Below are 19,466 nucleotides of genomic sequence, written 5' to 3' on the forward strand. Positions count from 1 at the left end.
TTTTTGCACCTTGCCCTTATATCTTCAAAAATTGTCTTACGTTAAAACGGACACCCTGTACATTTCTTTTTCCCAATGAAACAGATTCATTGACCATCACCTGGAGTAACCTCTAGAACGAATCGCCGTGCAATAAATTTTTTCTCGTTTCCGAAAACACCGAATGAAAAAGTAAATCAATCAGAAATGTACAGTTACCCCATTTAAAATGCGTTAACGTAGATTGGAGAAGCGCCTCGTCACTGGTTACCAGTTTGTTAAAAAACTATAATAAAAACGCCCATGCAAGATGGCATATACAGTTAGATGCGAATACCTCTTCCGATTTTAAATATTTCCAAGTCAGTTTTGCCCCGACAGCCGCCAAGTACGAACAAATACCGAAAATGAAGTTTCTGAGTGTCGCAGTTTTTGTTTTGGCTGCCGTGGGATTCGCTCTGTCTGGTAAGTATGGTGGCATATAGTTCGTTTTTTAATTCCATCCAAGAAGGTAACTTATTGTGAATTTTGATTAAAACAAAAATTTTGATACTTAACTATTTTTTTATGTGCAGTCACCCAAATGGAGAATTTTCTAAGAATATCATACAGGGTGTTCACGATTTATAGGTGTAATTATTTTTTATTAAATAGTCTAAGAATGCGTATACTTGGAAAATATTACTCCTTCGAAATGCAAATCGAAAAATGCAATTTTTGAACAATTGTAGGTATTAATATTTTTTTATTCCAACGATGAACAAGGAAAAAGCGCAGAGTTCACAAAATACAAAACTAGCTTTTTCGACATTAATTTAGAAAAATAAATAAATGGAAAAAAAAAAAAAAAAATTAAAATAAATAGAAATAGATCAGGATCCATTCATTTTTAGATTTGCATATAAAACTTAAAAATTAATATAAATCTTTATAGCAAAATTGTTACTAAAATATTTTCAGGATAAACAAAATTACTAACACAATTTCCCAAAAATTGGTACCTACCTAAAAAGTTGTAATGAGTTTAAGATTTGCAATTTTGGAAATTCAATAAATGTTTTGCGAAGTGCAAATCTTTTTTTATTCAATGGGCACTAAGAATGCGCATATTTAGAAAATATAACTATATTTTTTTTGTGTCAATTCTTGGAAAATTCTTATTCGAATAACCTTTGATTTGACCTACTTTTATTCAGTAAAGATAAGCAAGAAAAAAGCACAAAGGAATAGTAGAAAAATACAGAATTAACTTTTTCGACAATAATTAAAATTAAATAAAAAATAAAAAATTAATAAACGAAAATAGAGCAAACTTTGCTATCAGGATATTTTAGAATAAGGAACATGTTATTAAACATTAGATTTCGTTTAAAAAAATACTAATACAATGTCTCAAAAATTAGTACCTAAACAAATTGTAATAGGCTTAGAATTTGCAATTTTGTAAATAGTAGTTAACTATGTATAGTTTAGTGTCGTTTATTTAATAAAAAAAGATTTTTGTTTGTATTTTACAATTGTATAAGTAAATTATACAATGATTTTACTTACCGATTCTTTTAATGGCCTGTAAGCCTATAAATCGCGACATCCTGTATGTAACATTATTTTACAATAATTGTAGAATGTCGTATATTTACTGATATCATACAAATTATTATAATTCTTTTATGTTTACATTTGAATTCTGGTTTTGGAAAAATAATTGGCTATATTTTCCGAAATTTTTACATAAAACGTTAAAAAATAAAGGAATTCCCACAAAAATAAAATGTTATTTTCTTTATTTGTTATGGAGATTTTACGTTTGCATTTATTTATTTAAAAATGTATCTTTTTCAGCTAATGGTATCATAAAAAACGTTTTGTCGCTCTATGGAAATGGCCTAGACATTCCACCTTACGACAATACGGCGGGAATTTCGAGTCTATCACCATATGCGAGCCTTTTTCGACGACGATGCCCGTTATGCGATTCCTCGGTATACAGTTATTGTAGTGACAAATTGTTTCACGATTCCTGTTGCTGCCACAATCCAAATAATCCTTATGGTACGTACGTATATACATTTAAATTTTTAAACAGCTTTTTTGCTGCTAATTTGATACCCACGCACGATATGGATATTGTACTATAAAGGCCAATTCCCACATAGCAGCGCCGCAGCAGCGCGGCAGCAGCGCTTCATAGCGTCGCTGCGATGCAAAAACTTGGTAGGCATTCCCACTTAGCAGTGCAGCACCAGCGCAGCGGTTAATATTTTAGAAGAGTAGTGTTCCGACTATCTAATAGAACGAACGTATTTTATTTTCAAAATGTCGAGTTCCTCGTCTAGTGATATCCTAGATATATAATTTATTAATATTGCCTTACTCCTACTTAGAAATGTAGAGTTTTGTCAGTAATTTTATATTACTCTAACAAAATCAAACTACCTGCATTTACTAACTACATATAATTAGTGATTACATAGTCCAACAGTCACCGCGAAACGTCTGGTACCTCTCCCACAGCCAAATAGTGAGCGATATGTATCGAGATTTGCCGAAGACACAGCAGTGTTTGCTGCTTCCTAATGTCCACTTGGCAGCGCGACGAAGGTCAGAGCAGCAAGGAACGCTCTCAAAGGCGTTGAATTTTGACGCGCTGCGCTGCTGCCGCGCTGTGCTGCTTATGTGGGAACTGTTCCATTTAAAAATATGGATATTTTTAGGAGCAGCATTTGCAGCGACGCGCAGCGCTGCTGCGGCGCTGCTATGTGGGAATTGGCCTTAACTCGGCGGCCGAAATTATAAAGAGTGACTAATACATAATATAAAAACACTATTACCATAATGCGTATAAAATATAAAATGATTTCTATACGGTTCAATATTATTTATCTTTGTGCCGCTCGCCATGCACATCGGTAGAATCTATAATCGTGTATAGACTGAGTTACACTGAACGTCGATCTACATTTTATCTCTGTCTTTTGAACTTGGTAGGGAATAGGGAAATGCTTTTTTAGTGGGTGTAAACGGACTTGATTTGCCCGACCTGAGAAACGTCATAGCATAAGCGTAGACGAGGGGTCTAATTCCATGGCTATAATAAATTTATAAATTAAAAAAACACAACTGGGACGTTTTAAAATGCTGTAATAATTAAAATTGACCAAAGTGCCGGTTATAGCAAACCGTAAAAAATATTAGATGTTATGTTTTATTATATTTTTTCAATATTTTCTATATCTTGTTGCCTTTTACGCAGACACGCCAATGGATTTTCGTTCCCGGCACGCTTCATCCCTCTTACTAGTCCAAGAGCTAGAGATGAATCACTATCTATAATTTTGGCCGTCGAGTATAGATAAAAGTAAAAGCAATACATGGCGTATAATTCATCGAAATTTTTTAAATTGTTAAACACTCAGAAAACAATTTAACGCAAACGTTGGTAGTTGGTATATTCATATTTTATGGGTATTCTTATACATAAGTATGCCTAATACATAACAGACAACGACATTTTTAATTCAAATACACATACAGGGTGTCCCATGGTGATGAGACGTTAGACATATTTCAGAGACTACTTCGATTTTAATTTTGACTTTCTCGACTAAAATAATGGTTATACCGGAAGTTGACGTCATATTCGTTATTTCAAATGGAGCACCCTGTATATTATTACAATTTTGGATTCTACGTCGATTTTAGGTGATTTTTGATATATTTAATTTAAAAAAAAATAAAAAGCACTGCCTACTTCAAAAAGATGTGTATTTTACAATAATAAAGTTAAGAGTGATAAAATTTATAGGAGACATAAATGAAACTCTAATAGGGTGGTAGAAATTTAATGCCGAATTTAGTCAATTTTAAACCATCTTAACTTATTTATTTTTAATGGAACACCCTGTATATTTTCGCGTAAATTGATGAACAATTTTGTTCTCAATAAATAGTACTCAAATAAACATTTCTGTATGTGTTATATTGACAACAATAAACTGGTGACAGATTAGGTGCTTGTTTTGAAGTTCCACTAAAAATTTCACAGCCATCCTCGCAAGAATTATGCGATATCCGTTGATTGCACGAAAAGCAGTAAATACCTTAAAAACCAGAAGAGATAGGTATAGGGGTATCGGATACCATTCGAAAAAGAACAAAATTGTTCATCAGGTTGCGCAAAAATATACAGTGTGTTCCATTAAAAAAAAATAAGTTAAGATGGTTTAAAGTCGATTAAATTCGGCATAAAATTTGTACCACCCTGTATTCTGAAATTAAGTCGTTTTGAAATTATGGCAGGGAAGCTTGAAGTTTTAGTTATGTTCCCTATAAATTTTATCGTTCTAACTTTATTATTGTAAAATACACATATTTTTGAATTAGGCAGTGCTTTTTTATTTTTTTTTTGGAAAAAATTAAATTTATCAAAAACGGCTAACTTTAAGAATAGGAAACCTTTATGAAAGTTCACCTAAAAATTGACGTAAAATCCAAAATTGCTATATTGCATTATTTTAGTTGAGAAGGGCATGCGCGAAAACACTATTGCCCAAATTTTCAAAATTAAAATCGAAGTAGTCGGTAAAATATGTCTAATGTCTCGTCATCGTGGGACATCCTGTATTTTGGCTGGCAAAAATTCAATCTTTCAATAAATTATTATAAAGATGTAATACGTTTATGACAACTATTTAAATTTTTACAAAATACAAAAATTGTTTATGACAAGATATTCCTGTAGGTATATACTTTTGCAGGTGCATTAACTTCTTTCAATTTTTTTCAGATCGCCTACCATTACAGTGCAGATTTGCAGATTGCAGTTTCCTCCATGCAAACACTTGCCAAGAACACAAGTTGATATCAGCATGTTGCTGTACCAGCGTCTTTTTACAAAAGAAGTAGGCAGTAACAAATGTACCATGTATTATTTATTTATTTATTACATAAATTATTTTACACAAACATTATATGGTTATTTTAACGAAAGTAGGATGGGGACGAAGAAAAAACATGAAGTTTTGGTCATTCTAAACAACCTTTATTTCAATAATATAAAAGTACAGTGAAAACAAAATAAATATATAAAATAATTTACATATGATATTTTTGACCTGGTAAGTTTTAGATGGGCTAAAGTTGGACTAGTTTAAAATTTTTTCGCTCAACTGGCAAGAAAAAAGTAGTGACTATTAAAAATAGAAACCGTTATATTTGAAGAGCAATGTTTAAAATTGATAGGTAGGTACCTAAATTTGTTTTCATCCACCTAAAGTCCAGGTTTCAAATCAACTTAAAGCACCTCTCTTTCTACCCTATAAATCTGAGATCACTGATATGAGTATTTTAAAACATCTCCTACCAAAACAAGACAAACAAAGCCAGTTTTAAGGCCATATCTCATTATGCAACACTGAAAGGATGTGAGATACCGTGACACATCGAATATAAAGTGATTTTTGGTCAATTTAAATTTTCAGTCTATCTATTCAACTGAAATCCTCTAATTACACTGTGTCGTACATTTAAAACTGCGGTTTTTACAAAATATTTGTATACTTGTACATTTTAGGTGTGCTGCTTATTTTATTCTATAAGTAACTGGTTAAGTTTAGAAACACAGGATCTTTACTTATATTTAATCACAACAACTATATTTAAAAAATAATTGACTAACACATTGAAATAAAATCCTTCACAGCAATATACTTGCTTTACTATTTTATAATAAAATCAGTCTTAGAAGCCAATAATAAAAGCAAAAGATCACAAACAAAATGGCACACAAATTATAAATATTATCTTATTGTAATGAGCAAGTGTGTATGAAATCATCAATTCCTAATATAAAGCAGTATTAGTCTGCTGTCCTATGTTACAGCTGCGGTAGAGTTTTTATGAGGATAAAGGAGATACAGTACAAATAAGGAATCACTTCACTAATATTAAATTATTTATAAATTCACTCTAGTCTTTAACCACTGAGAATATTTAAAGACGAAAGTATATATCAACAGTATTAACAAAATTATTTACAAAACACTAAGGTCTGATTTCATAATCACACTAAAGTCGACTTTAAAATAAACATGATGTTGCGGCAATGCTTTAAAGCTCCATTAAATTTAAAGGACATTTTAGATCATTATAAAATCAGTCCTAACTGGGATAAAAATCATTAAGTACGAGGGACAATTACTATAAATACTAGTACAACCCCTGGTCTATACGTTGAGACCCAAAAATTGATTGCACGGTGTGTGTGCTGTATTGCTTAGTTGCATTTTTATTCCAATACTGATAGTACTGTATTGGTACTGAAAATGTTATGTACGTTTTACTCGAATATCAGATCCGATACATTTTAGTTTAAACCTGAATGCATGTAGACAAAATATTGCCTGGCAGGAGGACTAGAAGAAAGGCATTACCAAAAAACAAACATCGGGTATCCTGATTATATTTTTGTTGTCACGCCAATATAAATATTGTCAAGAAAAATATGTTTTAGTTGCTGTAAAAATATATCAAACTGATAAAATCAGATCAGTGTGCCTTATAATGTTTCAAAAAAGAATACTGATGAGGACATGCTATTACTATAAATTCTGAAATACGAATCAGGATATTTTTTAAATCTTCCATTACTTTTTATCAATTATTCTTTATTTTCAGAATTCTGTATATTTGGAGCTTCCTGATTTAAATGTGTATTAAGACATTAAAATAGCAAGTAAAAAACAAAGTTAAAATAATTATTTACACTAACTTCTGAAAAATTCCTTTAGCGATTTTGTAATTCAAGACGTAATACCACACTATTCTACATCCTCCAAAATGCTTTCAATTTTTATGAAACCTCTTCATTTTCAAATTTGTAAGTAAAATTTAAAAATGTAACAATAATTCTTGATTATTATTTATTTATTATTATTATTTCAATAATTCCATTATTCTTTGTTCTATTCTTTTAACTGTTTCTCAATTAATTTAAATTTATGTATTATTATTATTTATAGACTTTTTTCTTGCAAAAGAATGACCGTAAAAATAGCCCGTTTTTTCACAATTTGCAGAGAACTAAAGAAAATAGATAAAAATATATTTTTGGTCTCAAATTACTCATCGTAATGCCCAAAATGAAGAATTGATTATTACCAATAAATATAAAATCTATTAGCATGTGAATTTTTCTATCGAATGATTCTTGATACAAAGAAAGATTTATTCTCATGACTGAAATAAGCATGTTGAATTAGAAAATCCACCCTTAAGCGTGCTCTGGGGGTGGAGTCATCCCCAAAAATAGAGAATATCAGAAATAATTGTAAACATTCCAAAAAATATATATTAAGATTATTCACATTGGAATAGTTTTTATATCAATTGGTAATATTCAAATTCTTCATTTTTGGCATTTTTTCAACCCCTAAGTAGGGGTGATTTTTAAAATTTTCAAAATACTAAAGGCTACTAAATACTGCTCATTTCAGTTTTTTACGGCAAGTCATTTGTGACCAAAAACATATTTTTATGTATTTTTTTAAATTCTCTGCGAATTGTGAAAAAATGGGCGAAAATCACAGGTTTTTTGCGGTCACTCTTTATTTTTAGTAACTATAAAAAAATGTAGCAGTAAGCTATTTTAAGAAGTGTAAAATAAAATGTGTAAAAAAAAATCACAGCAGATACCTATAGGATTGCAATTGCGTTGCAATTTTGAGAAAATTATAGTTTCAAATATACCTTTTTAGGGTTGGTAATGATGGGTTGGGGAATAAATAATGTACGTTTCCTTCAAATTTACAAATTCAAATGAAAATTAAATGGATTGTCAAATTGAGACATGTCACTCGAAAAAGGATTATTGCTCTATCAAATTGTAATTTTTGGTTGCTTCAGATTTAATTTTTGTGAATTTTCATTTATCTGAAATGGAATGTCAAGTTGACAAAATTGATCATTTTCAGCACTTGCTTCTTTTTGTTTTTAATCGAGGCGGGGAAAACGCTAAAGCCGCTCAAGCTCCTCGGGAAATTTGTATTGATGGTGAATTCAACGTTAAAGGCATGTATCGTTCCAGACATCCTGCTGAAGTTGATGAAGAGCAACTGAATCAACTCACCGTCAGTCATGAAAATCCAAGACAATCAACAAGGGAAGTAACTCAGGAGATGGGATGTGATAACAAAACAGTAGTAAACCACCTTCATTCGAAGTTCAAAAACTCGTCGTTTGGGTCCCACATGTTTTGAACGAAAGCAATAAGAATCAACTCTTCGCAATTCCACTGGTTTATTCTGTAGTCATCGATCAACACATGGTTGTAAGGAACGTTTTCTTCATCGTATTGTGACTGGGAATAAAAAATGGTGTCTGTAGGTGAACTTGAAATAAGCAACTCTACGAACAAAACCAGAACTTCATCCTCGAAAGACAATGTTATGTGTCTGGTGGGATTGGATTTATTACGAACTCTTTCCAAACAATCAAACCCTCAATGCAGAACTCTATGTCCAACAACTGCGTCGACTCCATGCGGCTATTAAACAAAAAGACCTGATCGGCGAAACGAAGTTTTTTTTGCAACATGATAAAGCATGATCACATATCATTAAAAAGGGCATGCGAGAGTTGAATTGGGAAGTTCTCTCCCACCTGCCTTACTCTCCCAATTTCACGCCTTCTGATTTTCACCTTTTCTACTCTTTATCAAACTCCTTTTGCAGTGTTTATTTTAACGACAATGAGTTAACAGCTCGGTTGGATGAGTTTTTTGAGTCAACACTGGAGGATTTCTAGAGAAGAGGCATTGAAAAACTTGTTGAATGTTGGGAGGAGGTCATAAATAACGATGATCACTGATTAGTTTATTGACAATTGTAGAATTAAAAATAAAATATATTAAATTTGAAAAAAAATTGACATTACTTATTCCTCAATACAGAAATAATATTTGAGCTTGATTTACTTTTTACGTTTTATATTAATGGTTTCTACATCCACAAATTTAAAAATAAAAGAATTCACTTTCATAAAAAAAATGTTCAAGTGTCTTCTGCATAAATTTCAAATAGAAAATAATTTTAATTCACACAGATCATTCCTTAAAAGAGATTTGACCTTATACCTTTTTTAAACATGCTTTAAAATATTTCTCGGCACTTTGTATGCACGATATAATGTTTTTCCAATACACTAACATAGTAGTACTTAAATTTCAAGACAAAATAGTGCTGATAAATAATACAGGAAGAAACGTTATTTTTTCATGTGTAAAACTATGAATATACCCCTACTAACTAAACTACTAAATATATGTAGTTTGTTTTTAAGATTATTGACTTTAAAACGTGCCAAAAAGCTTAGGTATATTATGTAAATCCGAATATTGAAAGTCCTCGTGTCGGATCTATGGAGTAACTACTAGAAAGGCAGCATTGATTGTGCTAAAATCCATCAAAGTACCCTTATTCATATACTATATGACATTTCCGTGTCTAATGAAAAAATAGTGATACGACTTATATTAATTTAACTCACCCACATCTCTCACAACAGTCTCCTTAAAAACTTGCGATAAAGCGAAAGGACAAATTCTTTCCGGTAAATGTAACCTTATGTTTCAAAACGCATTGAGAAATTTGATAGAAAACTTTGAACTCAATTTGTTTTGTACTCTTAATACAAAATGTTGATATTTCATTTGTAACTATTGTTTTCTTGTTATTTCATCCTCAATAAGGCTTGTTCAATCTTCAATGTATTTTTTCAAATCAGATTGTACTGTACTATTACCGCCTATAATATAAAACCTCATAATCGACGCGTCACACCTAGTGACGTCACTACCAGTGGTTTAGTCATATTTTAACCATAATTGACAGAAGTCGCCCGCGCGTGTTGCTATTGGCTTAATTGAATAATTTCGAGTAACTATTACAAGATTAATCACGTCGTAAAATGCGGTTTTAAACAAATGTTAAATATAATTTCTGCCTGTGACAATGTTTATGATAATACTTCGCCTCATTTCGTTAATTTAAATAAAGTTCGAAATTTGAGGTTAGGCATAGGTGGAAGATCTTGAGATTGTGATGAAGTGTTGCTTGATGAAGAGAGCTCAACGTGCATGAGAAGGAAATAATAAAAATTGAGCTAAAGTTCATGTTTTTGGTTTCCTAAGAAATAGAGATTGGTGCAAGCAATTTCACATCGTATTATCCACAAAAATAGATTTGCCACTTGACTTATGTTAAAGAACATCATAATTCAAAATCATAATGCGAGGTTACTAAAAATTATCATCTAAAATCTATATTACCCGTATCTGTTCTTTAAATATTTATTAAAAAACAGTGTGTACACATAAATTATATACAGGGTGATTCACAACTTATCCAAAAAATTTTTTTGTAAAATCCTTATAGTTTCCGAGAAAAAAAATTATTGAAGTTGTAGTACTTTAAACCATTACATAGCTGGACAATTGTAGTCTCTAACGTCATTCGAAATATGCATGGAGAGCTACATGGCCTCAGCGACTCCGAATACTGAAATCCGATTTTACATTGTCGTTGCGATATTGTTTACAATAGTTTTTTTGTAGTTAATGCCAAAAACGGATTGCGTGTATAGAAACCGGAGTTGATGAATATCGTTTTAATTTAATTTTTAATGCAGTGGACCAGTTTCCAGTGTTGTGCAGAACTATATTTTTGTCATTTTCGAACTGCCCTTTTTGAATTTTCTTTACAAAATTGTATTTGTAAGAGTTCCCTGTGCATCCAAAATTTTTTTTTGGATAAGTTCTGAATCACCCTGAATTTATATAATAAAAAGTAAAATAAAATTCCAATAAGTTTTTCATGAGTTAAACCAAGAGAAAATGTTTATTTTAAATATCTGAGTAAGCTAGGCCACACACTGAAGATACATAACACAATTGATGCAGAAACATTTGTAGCGCACAATTGTTTTACTACATTTTACAGTACGAGTCCACACATCAAGATCAAAACAGCTAATTGGTATTAGCGATTTTTTTTCCAAAAAAACAGATTACGTATTTTTATTCAGCATCCCTTAAAACGCCTTAAACCAAGTTTCATCAAAGTCAATATACCTTTAGGCGAGCACTAGTTGACCGTGTATTGCATTAATAAAAAGCAGCAGTGTCATAATTAGATAGTTTTTTTTACCCTACATTTCATAAAAAAAAAATTTGAAATCGGCCAAAAAATAAAGAAGTTACAGGCTTGTTTCACATTTCGCATCATCATGAAGTGATGCACTTTCCGAGTACATAATAGATGGAACTATGCGTCTGAGAGGAAAAAGAAAAAATAGGGGTCCTCTTATTTTTGACCTAGAACAATAAAAAAATATTTTGGAGTAGCTTGGTGACAAGTCCACATGGAACTCTACATGATTTGAGGTGGAATCGGCCATAAAGCTTTTTACAAATCTTATCAAAAGAAGTTAATATTCTTCGTTAACATTAACAGGAAACAGTTTAACTTAAAAATTCTGTATTTGTTTTGATGTTTCTGTTTATGTTTAGAAATAAAGTACTTTAATAATTTGTTCAATTCACTTTTATTATTTTTCTGTTGTCATTTTGCGAGAGGTATAATTTAAAATATCGTCAGTTACTCATCTATAAGCTGCTTTTCTCAACGTGCATAGGAAAAGTCTAGTTTCTACACTTGTAATAAAATATAGTATTATATCTATTTTATTTCAATACATTTTTTATACATAAATACGTCATTATTTCATTTTATTGCTTTACCGAACGATATATCTACCACCACTGAAGTGACGTCATGCGCAAAGCATTGAGGCTTTATAATCTAAGTGGTAACGCCAGCACTGGAAATAAAACGCATTGAACAAACCATACATTTCCGCAAATGAACCCGAAAAGTTTGCAATATAAAAATTATCGGAGATGATCATAAAAATTCAAAAACATCCAGTCACTCACCCACAACTTTGATTTTTTTATCTACGTTCCTTACAGGAAGTTTTATGATTCCACAGTTTGACTGCTTGCAGTCTCGCCAGGTCTCGAGGTCGGTAAAGGTTTCGAAATCCCCAACTTCACTATTCCCGGTGGAATTCCCTTGAGGGCCTGAACGGCCTGATCGAGTGTGGCGTTTTTGATAATTTTACCATTTACACTGATCAGACGATCCCCAGGGGTGATTTTACCGTTCTGTTCTGCAGCGCCGTGTGGCACCAAGCTCCTTACCACTATAACACTCGATTTGGGATCTAACGGGTCCTGATAATCTAAAATGGAGAAGCCCAGACCCCTATCGCTCTTGATTAGTTCGACGTATTCTATTTCCTCGGACCACATTGCGACATTTGTCACTTCCAGTGAACGTGATTTTGCCTTTTGCAGGCTTGGTTCATCTGTTACTAAAAATATTAACTTACACAGTGTGTTCCGATTTATAGGTGCACAGACCAATAAGTAAAAATCAAAGAAAGTCAAATATTTTTTAATAAATGGGCCTTAAGAATGTATACAGTGGGATTCATTAACAATGGGAAAATCGAAAGCTGAAGATACTACACGTGAAATGGTGACCATTGGCGCAAACATGCCTTATTCGAAAGTTGATAGTTTCGGAAATACAGGGTGTTGAAAGTTAAAATTTTAAATTGTTTTTTCTGCGATTATTCTGAAAATATGTAAGTTAGGAACTTGAAAATTTGTGAAACTATATTTTTTTAAGTGACGAATAAGATGCGTGTTACAATTTCAGCGTTGGTCATAGGGGGCACCACTTACGGCCAATTTTAGCGAAAATTTAGTTAATAACTTTTTACCCTGTATGCCTAATATAAAACTTGATTCAAAACCTGAAAGGGCAATCATTTTTCCATTAATTATGTATTCTTGTTTCATTTCGGAATCTCGATCCGTTTCCGAAAATAATCTATTTAAAGAACACTATGTTTTGATAATACGAGAAAATAAAAGTGAAACAAACCAAGTGTTTCTTCAAGTTATTACAACAATTAACAATAAATAATAAAACTAATGAAATTTGTAATAATGATTTAATTTAATTCTTCGAAGAATCCACCGTTGACACTTACACACTTTACACAATGTTTTCTGAGAGATCTTCGAGTTTGAAACAACATATTGGGATTGCATTTGACTTTGTTGTCAGCGATTTGTATTCTTTGCCACAACTCTTCACGTGAACCTATAGATTCTTTGTAAACTATATCTTTCTTTCATTCGAGACCAAATAGAAAAGTCAAGAGGATTGAAGTCCGGACTTCTGGGTGGCCAAGCAAAAATGCTTCCACGGCTTGAAGAAGTTCCACTTTATTTAAGAAGAGACATGTGGTTCATTCATGACGGAGCTTCACTGCATTTTTTTTGGCCAGTGCGTGCATATTTAGATGCAGTTTTTCCAAATCGCTGGACTGGCCATGTAAGCATTTTTGTTTGGCCACTCAGAAGTCCGGATTTCAATCCTCTTGATTTTTCTATTCGGTCTCGAATGAAAGATATAGTTTACAAAGAATCTATTGACTCGCGTGAACAGTTGTGGCAAAGAATACAAATCGCTGCCAATGAAGTCAGATGCAATCCCAATATGCTGTTTCAAACTTGAAGATCTCCCAGAAAACGTGTAAAGTGTATCAGTGTCAATGGTGGATTCTTCGAACAATTACTTCAAATCAAAATTACGTATTTTATTTATTTTATTGTTAATTGATGTAATAACACGAAGAAACACTTTGTTTGTTTCGCTTTTAATTTCTTGTATTATCAAAACATAGAGTTCGTTAAATCGATTTTTCTCGAAAACGGATCGAGATACCGAAATGAAACAAGAATGGAAAAATGATTGCTCTTTCAGGTTTTGAATCAAGTTTCATGTTAGACATACAGAGTAAAAAGTTATTAACTAAATTTTTGGTAAAATTAGTGGTAAGTGGCGCCCTCTATAAGTAATGTTGAAATTACAACACATATCTTATTCGTCGCCTTAAAAAATATAGTTTCACAAATTTTCAAGTTCCTAACCTACATATTTTCAGAATAATCGCAAAAAAACAATTGAAAATTTTAACTTTCAACACCCTGTATTTCTGAAACTATCAACTTTCAGATAGGGCATGTTTGCACCAATGGTCACCATTTCACGTGTAGTATCATCAGGTTTCGATTTTCCCATTGTTAATGAATTACCCTGTATATTTAAAAATTCAAATTAAAATTACAAATCCTTAGCTCACTGATTTTTTTTCCCAAACTGTTATAGTTTTTTTTAACTAAAACATACATCCCCCAAATTTTTCCTAAAATTTTATAAATGTGACAATTCGTGATTATATTGCAGTGCATTTATTTAAAATTACTGGAACTTATACTCTATTTTCACTAATTAATTTAAATAATGGTCAGTACACCTATAAATTGCAACATGTTCATATAAATCTGAGAAAAATGTTAAAAAAAAATGTAAATTTACCTGTAACAGTGCTGGATGTATTAAGACTAGTATCACTGAGTGCTTTTATCAACCTTTGCTCTGGCTGCGGAAGTAGATTCTTCAAACTCCCCCCTAATATATTCCTGGCCTCGAAAGCTTCTCGATCTTGTGACGTATTTATCACTCTATTATTCTTATTTTCCCTTGAGCAAACCAACCTCACCGTACTAGGCAGTTCCCTCAGTATTTTCACAACTTCAACGTGTTTGATACCGAGCAATTTTTGCCCGTTAACCTCTAACAATTCATCGCCCGGGCCCAACTTTCCGTTTTGGCCCACGGGTCCTTCTGGAAGTATAGAGCGGATGTAGTGATGGGGCCTAAGTTCTACTCCGCCTTCGACTTCTACCGTGCCTTCAAGGCTTATACCGAGCCCCTTTAGTTTTGTTAAATTAGCGACGACTATGTCGGCTTGTGAGCCTATTATGTCCTCCCACTTTTGCTTTATTGCAGTCTCGAGGTCGTCAGCGGGATTCGCCTCAAAATCTTCTTCTATAAATATCTCTTTGGACTCGTGGTTTTGATCGTAGATTTCGCTATTTACACTCGTGACAGATTCCCTCTCGGGTTCTATTTCAGGCTGAAAGAATTTATTATTATTATTATTATTAATTCTTTTTCAAATGAATTATTTTTATCAAATGAATGTTTTACAATGTCAGAAATCGAGATATGCAAAATATATCTGACCTTTACAGACAAGACTCCTAACTCTTGATATTGTGGGAAACAAACGTATAGGTTATACAGGGTGGTTGTAAATAAGTACGAAATATTTTATTGGGTAGTTGCCGAAGTTGTTTTGTGAAAAAAAGTTCATATAAACGTAGGTCGAAATATGGGACGTTTCCGAGATACAGTGTTTAAATTTTAATTTTTTATTTATATTTATTAATTTTTCAGTTTTAAAGATATTTAAATCAATATTGTCATAAATTCAGTAAAAACCGAAAAAAATGACAATGTTTGAACGACCATAACTCAGTCTATTTTCATCGAAAAAGCTTTTATAACCCATTATTTTGTAGGAAATATTATATACTTTTTTTTCTATGAAGCAATGCCTATACCTATCCCTGCTCAGAAAAAAGTTATTTACATAAAAGTAAAAAAAAACAAAAAAAATTAATTTTTTGCATTTTTTTGTTAAATTGTTTTGCAGTAAATAATTTTTTTTAATTTTTTAAATAAGCTATTTCTATAGAAAATCTCATTATATACAAAAATTTTTCCTATGCAGTACCCCCAAATTTTGCTTCGTTTTCGAGATATACTCAAAAAATCGTAAGAGTTGCATTGTCACCCCTATCCCCAATTTCCACCCCTCTAATTTAATAGCACTCCGCGGTTTTTTCTTTCTGAATAACCATTTGAACGATTCATGCAATAAAAACCCATCAACGTTGTAGTTCCTTAGTAACCCGCTTTTTAAGACATAGGTAATCAATAGCCTACATAATATTCAATAATGGGCATTTCCAGTAAAGTTTTGAACAGAGCAGGTACACAGAAATACGTTGACTATATTTTTTTATTTCAATTAATATTCTCCAATTAGCCTTTATGTATCATTCAAGAATATTTGATGCACTATTGCCAAACCTATTTCAAATTCAGAAATTTCTTACATATACAGGGTGTAATAAATATATGTAAAAAATAAACGAATTTTCTTCATCATCCAAATTTAAGAATATTTTCTTCCTACGTCGCAAGTCAATAAAAAATTCTTATATACATGTGTCTGAGACAGTTTCATCTTCGAGATACGGGGCGTTAAACTTTAAAAATTTTAAATACCTGGAAACATATACCACAAAAAAGTGGCTTGTAATAACTTTGCTTTATATTGCTTTTTTATATTTTATTTTTATACAAATAATTTGAAATTTTTAATGAAAACGATCTCGACTTTTGTACACAACTTTCATCATTTTGGTACAAATTAATAATTTTTAAAGATATGTTTAGATAAATACAGAATTTGTTAAAATGATTTGATAAAATATATTCTTCAATTCTTAGCAATATACTTTTCCATAAACGTTTTCGTATATCCTCTTATTGTTTCCTGTATTCCTGTAATCTGATATATTTTTTTATTTGTACACTACATATTTAAAAAATTGAGGGCTCTAAGGCAAATGTTTATAAGAAAATAATCTAAATTTTGAATGAGGAAGACAATTCTCTGTTTTTGACATGTTATTGTGTAATACCCTGTATAACTCTAAATTTATTTAAGTGTCATGTTTACAAATTGGTAATCAGCACATCTCATATGCATATCTAGTTAGAACTGAGGTTTAATCTTTTTCATGTTGAATAGCATTTTACTCACGAACTGTTCATAAAAAATTTCATTCAACAAAGGTTTCAAGGCAAATTTTTATATAACTGAAAAACTGAAAAAATCTAGAACCTAAGGAAATAGATTTTTGGATTTGCATATGCATATTCTACGACAATTTAAGTTTGCATAAGACTTAAAAGCTACATTCACAATATTTTGAACAATTAAAATGTATTTTCAGGTACATTATTTTATTGGTATTATAAATCGTAATGGAAAATTACTCAATTACTAGCTATTAGATATAAAGTAATAATGATTAAATGTAATTGGAGCAAATAATACCTCATTATCTGGAATTTGTATGGTTAATAATAAATATTCCAAATCCCTTGCCCTCTAGACTATTTATTTAATTTGTTATCATCTACAAATTTATTAATGTTATTATTAAGGCAAATATTTTGTTTATTCAAAATATCTGAACTAAACAAAAACAAAATTAAACTGGACAATATGATTATCCATTGTAGTTTATCAATATAGTTTAATAATTCTAATAATAAGTCTAAAGTAACACATATTGCAGAACACAATGGAGAAAATTCTTACCTCGAAGTTTTCTATAGGAATCCAGCTTAACGTTGTTAGTGACGGAGAGGCTGGACTCACAGCTCGGTCTTGCTCCTGACTGGCCAAAGCCTCTTGCAACTGCTCAAATTTTGGACCGCTTAAATACCTTTCAAAAGTTATATTAACAACCGATCCCGTCTGTTTCAATTTCTCAACTGCCTCGTGGTTGGTAAAGTCCGCGAGAGATTGCCCGTCCACTTCAACAATCCTATCATTTATATTGATGTTTCCACATTTGTATGCTTCAGAACCCTCGCTTAAACTTTTTACAAATATTCCACATAAATCCTCCCTTTCGCAAACATATCCCGCTATCGTTATGCCAAGACCTTGATCGCCTTTATTCAACGTGACTGTGAATTTCTCCGTTTCCGTTTCAGAGTTGTATTCTATATCGACAGGGGTTACGATCAGTTGTCTGAAGCCGACAGGTGACAAACCGTTGGGAGTGCTATCATTTTGATTTAAATTTACATCTACAGAGTTTACTGCATTTATCTTTTCTATTTCACAATTCTCTTCCACATTTTCAGGTCCCTGTTCATTTTCAACGCATTCTATAGTCTCTGTGTAACTGCAGAATGTTGTGTAACCGTTCTGTAGCAGCTGCCTGTCCAATTCTTCAGGATCGGTTAAAATCTTAGTGGGAACTATTGGCGCAGAACAGCCGAAAGTGTCAAAATCCGTGGAAGTGGGTTCTATGGGACGTGCTACAACCATTCTCACCTGTAACAAAATTAATGGTACTTCATTTTCGTGTCGAGAAGTAAAACAAAACACAAAACAAGGGACAATCACTTCAGAAAAAATGTATTGAAATAGTGTATTCATGCCTTTAAAATATAAAAAAAAATCTTATACCCATAAAGCATCTGCTTCTTTTAAAAAATATATTATTTTCATATGAAATCTAAATAAAAACTAGAAAAGTTATAAACGTTGGCATTATAATTACATAATGGCAATGACCTTCCCAAGGTACCTAATCTCTTTAAAAATTCTTATTAAGATTAATATGGCCATTTACAAAACGCAAAAATGTGTAATTGTTTCTGTGCCAGTAAATCTACTTCAATTGATTTAACTATCAAGAAATTTGTGAAATATAATTTGTGAAAATATAAACAGATTTAGATTATTTTGAGATTTAATTTTATCTAAATGTCTATTGCCTTTATTTTTGAGTATTTTTTATTAATTATTCTGATTTGGAAAATACGAGTACCACACTTAGTCAAAATTTCAACTTGCGTAACTGCATAATTTTAAAAATTATACCTGTTCCAAGTTTTAGAGACTCAGATAATTTGTACAACATACACATTGCTAACACATCAACTAGTAAGTACAAAAACATCTATACTAACAAAAAAGTGCAACATATTTGAAGTGAAATCTTACATATTGGTGTAGTTTATAAAAATTTTAACCACCTGCGGTCCAGCTTGCCTCAACACAGTTGCGACCTGGTCCGCGGCTAGGCCCTTCAAATAAACATCCCCTATCTGCAGGATGTGGTCTCCGCTTTGTAACCGACGGTCTTTATCGGCGATGCCCCCTGGGAGTATAGATTTTATGACAACACCGGTACTGCGGCCGCCGACAATGCCAAAGCCAAGGCCTGAGCCATCATTAACCAAGTCAATTACTTCCACTTGAGACCATTCTGTGCTTAAAACCATGATGCTCCTTATTTTCGTACATGTCTCCACTAATAATTTACATTTCATTCGAAACTGGCGCCGATCCAAGATCCAATGTTTGCTTAATCAATAGCGAAGCTGGTGTTTTAGGTTATGCCTGGTAAAAACGTGAAACATTCATCGGCCACATGTTTATCCGGCACAAATGACATAAAAATGATATCAATGCACACATACTAAACTGATGCAAATTTATTCGAAAAATATTATTTTTTTCTCATCTATTTCTGTTGATGAAATTGCACTAACCGTTCACCGGATCTTCACAATATCCACATAATCCTGTTTTGCTGAATTTGTGTGCCAAGCCCCAAGCCAAGATCCATG

General features: G+C 31.9%; 2 protein-coding genes across 3 annotated transcripts; one reads left to right on the forward strand and one right to left on the reverse strand.

Annotated features, from left to right (window-relative positions):
• Nucleotides 1–359: 359 nt before the first annotated feature.
• Nucleotides 360–6,894, forward strand: LOC108911504. The gene is made up of 3 exons (XM_018716458.1): nucleotides 360–444; nucleotides 1,822–2,031; nucleotides 4,766–6,894. Exons 1-3 carry the CDS (start codon nucleotides 387–389, stop codon nucleotides 4,882–4,884), a joined length of 387 nt encoding a protein of 128 aa, XP_018571974.1. The 5' UTR covers nucleotides 360–386; the 3' UTR covers nucleotides 4,885–6,894.
• A 4,272-nt stretch (nucleotides 6,895–11,166) lies between these two features.
• LOC108911505 (patj homolog) lies at nucleotides 11,167–19,466 on the reverse strand. Of its 2 annotated transcripts, XM_018716459.1 has the most exons (5): nucleotides 19,389–19,466; nucleotides 18,870–19,236; nucleotides 17,416–18,162; nucleotides 14,490–15,090; nucleotides 11,167–12,408 (listed from the first exon to the last, which is right to left on the reverse strand). In XM_018716459.1, exons 2-5 carry the CDS (start codon nucleotides 19,164–19,166, stop codon nucleotides 12,011–12,013), a joined length of 2,043 nt encoding a protein of 680 aa, XP_018571975.1. In that variant the 5' UTR covers nucleotides 19,167–19,236; nucleotides 19,389–19,466; the 3' UTR covers nucleotides 11,167–12,010. The 2 variants fall into 2 exon arrangements, with proteins under 2 accessions (XP_018571975.1, XP_018571976.1); XM_018716460.1 differs by lacking the exon at nucleotides 19,389–19,466 and having other exon boundaries at nucleotides 18,838–18,948.

The sequence above is a fragment of the Anoplophora glabripennis genome, unplaced genomic scaffold, assembly GCF_000390285.2.
Source record: "Anoplophora glabripennis isolate ALB-LARVAE unplaced genomic scaffold, Agla_2.0 scaffold77, whole genome shotgun sequence".
Lineage (NCBI taxonomy): Eukaryota > Metazoa > Arthropoda > Insecta > Coleoptera > Cerambycidae > Anoplophora > Anoplophora glabripennis.